This window comes from Octopus sinensis, linkage group LG21, assembly GCF_006345805.1.
Source record: "Octopus sinensis linkage group LG21, ASM634580v1, whole genome shotgun sequence".
In the NCBI taxonomy this organism is placed as follows: domain Eukaryota; kingdom Metazoa; phylum Mollusca; class Cephalopoda; order Octopoda; family Octopodidae; genus Octopus; species Octopus sinensis.
This window is the reverse complement of record NC_043017.1, coordinates 12,204,137-12,213,152: the sequence shown is the minus strand read 5'-3', so window position 1 is coordinate 12,213,152 and position 9,016 is coordinate 12,204,137. Positions and strand designations below refer to the sequence as shown.

At 38.8% G+C, this 9,016-nt stretch overlaps 1 protein-coding gene and 1 pseudogene across 2 annotated transcripts in view; both read right to left on the bottom strand.

Annotated features, from left to right (window-relative positions):
* Positions 1-451: 451 nt before the first annotated feature.
* Positions 452-570, bottom strand: LOC115223066 (annotated as a pseudogene).
* Positions 571-4,044: 3,474 nt separating this feature from the next.
* LOC115222916 overlaps positions 4,045-9,016 on the bottom strand; it is a 37,092-nt gene continuing 32,120 nt past the window's right edge. The window contains exons 3-4 of one of the 2 annotated variants that reach the window (XR_005003375.1): positions 7,040-7,514; positions 4,045-6,889 (exon numbers count right to left, since the gene is read on the bottom strand). Coding sequence is in view for 1 of the 2 variants with exons in the window: in XM_029793308.2 (XP_029649168.1) it covers positions 7,395-7,514 (120 nt within the window). In the remaining variant the exon portion in view is untranslated. Of the gene's footprint in view, positions 7,515-9,016 lie in introns of both variants that reach the window. The other variant, XM_029793308.2, reaches the window with a different exon arrangement.

Here is a 9,016-nt window from a genome sequence, read left to right as displayed (position 1 = left end):
AGGCCTGAAATTTTTTTTAGTGGGGTGTAGTCAATTACATCAACATTCCCCCCACCCAGTACTTCATTGGTACTCGGTATTTTATTTTACTGAACCCCAAAAGGATGAAAGGCAAAGCTGACTTTGGTGGGATGTGAACTCAGTCTGTAACAACTCAGAAGAAATACCGTAGAACATTTAGTCCAATATGCAAATGAATCTACCAGCTTGCCACCTTCATAATAATAATAATAATTCTTTCTTCTATAGGAGCAAGGCCTGAAATCACATTGGCTAGTCAATCACATTGATCCCGGTATCCAACTAATACTTATTTTATCGACCCCGAAATGATAAAAGGCAAAGTCAACCCCGATGGCATTTGAACTCAAAATGTAAGATGAACGAAATGTTGCTAAGCATTTTGTCCAGTGTGTTAAAGATTCTGCAGGCTTGCTACCTTAAAGTGAGATATTTAAAGCACCTAGGTTTCCCAAGCGGTCACCCATCTAAGTACTAACGAAGCTCAATGTTGCTTAACTATAGTGATCAGACGAGAACTGGTGCATTCAACATGATATGCCTGTAAGCAACTTGAAAACAATAATTCTTTCTAATTTTGGTAGAAGGCTGGCAATTTTTTAGTGGCAGGGAGAAGTTGATTACATCGACCCTGGTACTTTATTTTAGCAACCCCTAAAGGATGAAAAGCAAAGCCGACATCAGCAGGATTTGAAATCAGAATGTAATGGACATTTTTCTGATGCTCTAAGTGATTCTGCCAGCCTGCTGCTCTCCTAATAATAATTATTTCAAATTTTGGCACAAGGTCAGCAAATTCAGAGGAGGGTATAAGTCAACTACATTGACCCCAGTGTTCAACTGGTACTTATTTTATCAACCCAGAAAGGATGAATGGTAAAGTCAACCTTGGTGGAATTTGAACTCAGAACACGAAGACATGAAATGCCATTAAGCTTTTTGCTTGGTCTGCTAACGATTCTGCCAGCTTGCTGCCCAAATAATACTAAAAATCCTTCCTACAAAAGGCACAAGGCCTGAAATTTGTCAAATAACATTCCCCCAGAGGAACCCCATTTCAACTGCTTGTATTCAGGATCACACTGTTTTGATCATTACCCAACATGCATAACCACAGGTGAGGATAAGAATGAAAACCATACATTTTATTTTAGCACCAATGCAGAAGTTATTTTATCCTCAACAACAGGACATAACTTCTCATTTTGACCATATGCAGCCTCTTCAAGTTTACCAACCACATTACAGAATGTCCTGGTTGGTTGCTTGTGTAGTGAACCCTGTACATTATACATCTGAAATAAAGAGGAACCAGAGAGTCTGGGTGGAGGGAACAAGAGAAGTATCATGGTGATGGGCTGGCAGAATCATTAAAGGATTGGGAAATAAATACCTTGTATATTTGCTCCGGTTCTTTACATTCTGAGATCAAATCCTGCCACAGTCAACTTTGCCTTTCAAATTTTTTTTTTTTTGGATGTGGGGTTTAATCAATAAAATAAAGTACAAGTATTTAGGTTGGTGGTACCAATTAGCCCTCTCTTGTCAAAGGTGCTAACCTTATGCTTGAATTAGAATCCATTATTTTTATTAGAAAGGCAGCGAGTTAGCAGAATTATAAACATGCCAGACAAAATGCTCAGTAGCATATCTTGTGGCTTAGATTTTGAGTTTAGTTTCTGATGTTGACTATATAGGCGTAGGAGTGGCTGTGTGGTAAGTAGCTTGCTTATGAACCACATGCTTCCAGGTTCTGTGGCACCTTGGACAAGTGTCTTCTACTATAGCCTCAGGCTGACCAAAGCCTTGTGAGTGGATTTAGTAGACAGAAACTGAAAGAAGCCCGTAGTATACATATGTGTGTGTGTGTATACATTTGTGTATCTGTGTTTGTCTCCCCAACATCGCTTGACAACCGATGCTTGTGTGTTTACGTCCCCGTAATTGAGCGGTTCGGCATCAGAAACCGATAGAATAAGTACTAGGCTTACAAAGAATAAGTCCTGGGGTCAGTTTGCATGACTAAAAGGCGGTGCTCCGGCATGGCCACAGGCAAATGACTGAAACAAGTAAAAGAGTAAATGAGAGATATCTTTTATCCTTTCAGGGTCAATAAAATAGATACCAGTTATGCACTGATGTTGATGTAACCAACAAACGCCACACCTTCCCCAGATTTCAAGCCTTGAATCTATAGTAGAAAGATGTTATTAGTAAGGCTAGGAATTAGCAGAGCAGTAAGTAGACAGTGCAGCATATAGAATACTTTATAGTTAATTGAATAAGTTTATTCTAAACTTTCTATACTGTCCTGGGTTCAAACAGCCCCAAGAAGTTAACCTTTCATCTCTTTAGAGGAAGCGAAAGAGAGAAGTTAGTGGCAATAATATAAGTACCAGTAATATACTGGTACCATTGCAATGAACTTCACTCTCACTTGCCTTATAATTGGCTTTGTGCTTGAATAAGTAATCATGTTCAAATCTGATTTCCATTCCGATATGGGAAGGTGTAGGTTGACACAACCTGAGTCAGATCTTATTTTGAGAGTCACTACCCTCCTTGATGGGCTGGAAAAACCTTCCCCTTTTGACATGATCTGGGTGCCCTCCCATATATCAGGCATTTATGTGGCACCAGTCGTACAGCAGCTACATCCTCTGACGGACCAAAGGATTCTCTTACCCCACTTGCCTGATTATATATATACATGAATGTGTGTGTGTGTATATATATATATAAATCTTATACTAGGCTGCCATGTAAACAGTTGTTGTAAATTTAGTGTCATTTCATTTCTTTTACCTCTCTTATTGCTTTTCCTTCTCTTTGATAAAGGTGCAAAGCTGAAAATATTAGATTCTTTCGCTTCTTTCATTAGTGTATTTATTTTCATTGTACACATTCTTCCATTGTTATTTTGTTTTATATTTCAAAGCTTTTTTTTTATACCCACATTTTGCTTGTCTAACTTCATCTTTTCTTCATCTTCTATTTGCCTCTTATGCAGTATATTAGAGTGATTTTTGTCATATATATATATATATATATATATATATATATATATATATATATCCAAAAGCCATACCAGTATATTTGCACAGATATATATGTATTTTGCTGTTCTGACATACAAGCTTAAGAACAGAACTCATCAATGAAGGACTATCTACCTCTTCTTACACATATACACACACACACACACACACACACACACAACACACACACACACGTATATGTGTTATTCTTAAAGAAGAATGTTGTTGACAGTGATTTCAAAGTTTCAGCCAGCTAAGCCATTGTCCGATGATCGCTTAGCTGGCCGAAACTTCAAAGTCGCTTTCATCATCATCATCATCGTTTAGCGTCCGTTTTCCATGCTAGCATGGGTTGGACAGTTCAACTGGGGTCTGTGAAGCCAGAAGGCTATTCATCAGGCCCAGTCAGATCTGGCAGAGTTTCTACAGCTGGATGCCCTTCCTAACGCCAACCACTCCGTGAGCGTAGTGGGTGCTTTTTACGTGCCACCCGCACAGGTGCCAGACAGAGCTGGCAAACGGCCACGAACGGATGGTGCTTTTTATGTGCCACACTCTACAAAAATATAGAGCAACCCACCAGATTTAATGTAAAATTGTGTTTATTATAACTGAACATAAAAACAAACATTAGTCTATGTGTGTGTGTGAGTGTGTGTATGTATTACAGAAAACAATGCTTTCAACAAGGCATTAAGAGGCCATCAGTAAATTTTCATTGTGCCGAAGTATGTATACTCGTATCAGAGGAAACCACTTCACTTATTGTTTGGAATATTCCCAAGAGAAAATAATCAACAGCACAAACTTTACCTTCACCATTTCTTCAGCCTCCCACATTTTAACTCATCTCCCTCCATCCACCCATCCAGTGTGTTCATTTGCTTCAGGCATGGGCCCCTTTTTTTCAAGAAATGGGTGACATGAGGCATGGCTTATGTCACCCATGTCAGGCCTGCCTGATGATGAGCCAAGGACATTTTTTATAGGTGTGGTCATTCAGCATGTCTCAGGGGGCTAATAGGTTTGCCTGAGACTGATCTATTTATTGGTTTGGTCCAGAGGAAAGGAACTGTGTTCATTCATGGGCCTATCGAGGATCTCTGAAACCAGTCAAATTGATTAAATTAACATTATTCTTGATTAGTTACAAGTTAGTGGCAGCAGAAAAAAAATAAATAAATAAATAAACAGGAGAAATCAGGATAAAAACTATGTAGAGGGTTACATGTGACTGGGTCATGTGATTTCATTATAAAAATATTTGAAAAAAAAAAAAAAATCAATGTATGACCTGTTCACATGACCAGAATGGAAGTAACAGCATCTGGTGTGTGATGTGTGCTATGTAACATGCATAACCAGGTCCTCACTTAGTGACATCTAGTAACTGCATGTTACAGGTTTTTACTGCAACATGTTAAAAAAGGGATGCATTTATGTAACTACCATCAGTTGTGTTACAAATGTATTTCTTTACTGCCCACATGGGGCTAAACATAGAGGGGACAAACAATGACAGACAAAGGAATTAAGTCGATTACATCAACCCCAGTGGGAAACTGGTACTTTATTTATCGACCCCGAAAGGATGAAAGGCAAAGTCGACCTCGGCGGAATTTGAACTCAGAACGTAACGACAGACGAAATACGGCTACACATTTCGCCCGGCGTGCTAACCTTTCTGCTAGCTCGCCGCCATACAAATGTGTTACAAATGGTGGCATGTCACATGGAAATCGAGAAGGCTGATATTCTGAAGAGAAAAGAGGAGTTGAGGATTTAGATGGCAGAGCCTAGTTGGGTCTAATGTCTAATGTATGTCATTTCTCCCTTTTAAAAGGCAGCAGTGTGTGACATGAGGGACATATGGCTGTGGCTGCTATTTCTAGCAGGCTTCCATCACCTTGTGAACTCTTTATTGAGTAGATTCCTATGATTAGAGACATTCCAGCAGTGACCTACACTGTCCATATTTGGTGTGTCTAGGACTAAATTGTCTAATGTTCTCCTTTTGATAAAGCAGCAGAGTGTGATAAGAGGGAGATACAGCAGTGGCTGCTATTTCTAGCAGGTTTCATTAACATTTCGAGCTCTTACCTTGTGAACACTTCATTGAGTAGATTCCTATCATCAGAGACATTCCAATAGTGACCTACACCGTCTAGTGCCTCATTGTCTAATGTGCATTTCTCCCTTTTATAAGGCAGCAGAGTGTGGCGTGAGGGAGATATGGTTGTGACTGCTATTTCTAGCAGGTTGAGCAACCATGTAGAGCAGTGATTCTCAAGATGGTGAGTGGGGACAATGGTTATTTCAGGTAGGCAATATGGGAGACAAGGAGAAGGAGAGATAAGCAAGTAAGTAAAGCCCGAGATGAGATTATAGGAGGCTTTCAGCAGTAAGGAATAACTACCGCCATGGTAGTAGTGACCATTGAAAAGTCAGAGAGTGGACACAGTATATTTAAGGATCAAGCAGTTGGAGTGTGTCTGAGAAATATGATACCAATAAGTCAAGCAATCATTTTTTTGGTTTGTTTTGATTCAGTTTAGGAAGTTATTTACAAAAATCAATGAAACGAAATCTTCCCTCTTTTACTTGTTTCAGTCTAGGGACTGTGGCCTTGCTGGGGCACTACCTTGAAAGGATTTCAGTCAAACAAATTGACCCCAGTAATTTTTTTTTTTTTTGATTGATGATACTTATTCTATAGTCTTTTCAGCAAAACTGCTAAGCTACTAGGATGCAAATGAACCAACACCAATTGTAAATTAGTGGGTGGGGTGCAATCGCAGGCACAAAGACACCTACACATTGATAGAGACACACACACACACATATATATGTATGTGTGCATGTGTAGTTACATGACAGGCTTCCACACAGTTTCCATCTACCATTATATGATTTGGTCTCACTGAATCTGCTGAGGCAACTAATCCTGTGTGTGTGTGAAGTTGTTACTCATTACATACAGGTCGCAATGTTTCAGTCACAAAACCGTAATTCAGAAGAGATAAACCATATTCTAATCATATTGAATGTCAAGATGTAGAGATAGAGTGCTGTGACTTGTAACATGGTATGTACCAGACCACCATAGCTTGTAACATAACATGGTATGTATTAGGTCACAACGATTTGTAACATGGTATGTTAACAGGTCATAGTGACTTGTAATATACCACTGTGTCACAGATCACTGACTTGTAACAGAATATATTGCAAAAAATCATAGTGACTTGCAATGTAACATGGTCTGTAACTGATCATGGTGACTAGTGACTTGTAACATAATACAGTTTGTAGCAGACTATGGTGAGCTGTAGCATATGTAACACATTGTAGCAACTTGTAACAGTTTAACAGATCCATTGCAACTTGAAACTATATGGTGTGTATCAGATCATAGAGCTGTAACATGCCATTGTGTAACATCATAGTGACTTCCAACAGTATTATAAATCAGTCATTTTTAACAGACCACAGTGACTTGTAACAGGAGACTGTTTGTAGCAAATCATAGTGACTTGAAACAATGTGGTGTGTATCAGATCATAGAGCTGTAACATGCCATTGTGTAACATCATAGTGACTTCCAACAGTATTATAAATCAGTTATTTTTAACAGACCACAGTGACTTGTAACAGGAGACTGTTTGTAGCAAATCATAGTGACTTGAAACAATGTGGTGTGTATCAGATCATAGAGCTGTAACATGCCATTGTGTAACATCATAGTGACTTCCAACAGTATTATAAATCAGTCATTTTTAACAGACCACAGTGACTTGTAACAGGAGACTGTTTGTAGCAAATCATAGTGACTTGAAACAATGTGGTGTGTATCAGATCATAGAGCTGTAACATGCCATTGTGTAACATCATAGTGACTTCCAACAGTATTATAAATCAGTCATTTTTAACAGACCACAGTGACTTGTAACAGGAGACTGTTTGTAGCAAATCATAGTGACTTGTAACATGACAAAGTTTGTAATAGATCATTGTGACTTGTATATGATGTAACATAGTGTAACAGATTGTAATGACTTGTAACATAATTGTTCAATGTCTGATGTGTTCTGTCACAGATCATTCTATTTATGTTACACATTATAGTCACCATGTCACACAGAATAGCATTCACAGTTTTAAATAACCAGACAAGGCAATGTAGTGATGTAGGGGTACCAACAGAAGGGGGTAAAGAGAGAGAGGAGGAGGGCAAATAACAAAACAGCCACAAAGCCCTTTATATGAGGTTCATCGATAACAAAACGTAAAATGTCTTTGGGGGACGAAGGAAATGGGTCCAGGTTGTTGAGGGGATCAAAAAAGAAGGTATATGAATATAAAAAGGCAGAGCGGCAGAAAGATAACAAGGAGGATGGCCATGATTCGTCGTCGGCTGTGGTTTGGTACTGCTTGTGCTCCTTGTCCGGTGGAATCCTGAAACAGAAGACAAACCAGATCCAGTCAAAGACATATTCAGAGTGGAAACTTTTGATTTCTAACAAATACAGTAAATTCTCTCCTAATTGGCATAATTGGGAATGGTGAGTTACCTATTAAATGAATTTTTTGGATGGCTGATGACTTTTTAAACACTTTTGTTGCCATATTTCTGTTGAGATACTCTACTCTTTTACTTGTTTCAGTCATTTGACTGCGGCCATGCTGGAGCACCGCCTTTAATCGAGCAACTCGACCCCGGGACTTATTCTTTTGTAAGCCCAGTACTTATTCTATCGGTCTTTTGCCGAACCGCTAAGTAACGGGGACATAAACACACCAGCATCGGTTGTCAAGCAATGCTAGAGGACAAACAGACACAAAACACACACACGCATATATATATATATATATATATATATATATATATATATACGTATATACGACGGGCTTCTTTCGGTTTCCGTCTACCAAATCCACTCACAAGGCTTTGGTCGGCCCGAGGCTATAGTAGAAGACACTTGCCCAAGGTGCCACGCAGTGGGACTGAACCCGGAACCATGTGGTTGGTAGACAAGCTACTTACCACACAGCCACTCCTGCGCCTGTGTATCTTTCAATTAATTTTAAATATAACAAAAAATTCAGTAAAATAACTTAGTTATCATTAAGCTAGTGTAGTGTTCAGATTATTTTGTCAAATCTAATGCTTATTTATTCACATTGTTTTGAATCAACCATGCATTATCTCATAGCTTAAAAATTTCAATAATGTGATCGTTTATTTTTCAGAATCACATTGTGGGATAGGTATGAAAGGTTGGATCTGGCAAATTTGGGCATAAAACAAGTAGAATATTTCGGCCGGATATGGCCAGTTTGAATGCTAAAGGGTTAAGCTAATGTTAGAAACATAAATTACAACTAAAAGTTTGGTGGAATTCAGAACTTTTGAAAACAAAACATTTGTACAAGAGCCAGAGGAAGTCTCTAGCGGCTTGGTATCAAAAGGGTTAAGTTACCCTAGCACTATACAAAACTCAAACTATATACACACATCAGTGTTACCTTTAACCCTACAATATTCATATCATTCAGTCAAATGTAATACTTATTTATTCAGATAGGCACAGGCATGGTTCTGTGGGAAGAAGCTTGCTTTCCAACCACATGGTTCTGGGTTCAGTCTCACTGTGTGGCATCTTGGGCAAGTGTCTTCTACTATAGCCTTGGGCTGACCAAAGCCTTGTGAGTGGATTTGGTAGACAGAAACTAAAAGAAGCCTGTCATATATATATATTATTTATGTGTGTGTCTTTGTGTGTCCCTCTTCACCATCGCTTGACAACCAATGTTGGTGCGTTTACATCCCTGTAACTTAGCAGTTCGGCAAAAGAGACCGATAGGATAAGTACTAGGCTTATAAAGAGTAAGTCCTGAGGTCAATTTCTTCGACTAAAACCCTTTAAAGCGGTGCTCCAGCATGGCTGCAGTCAAAT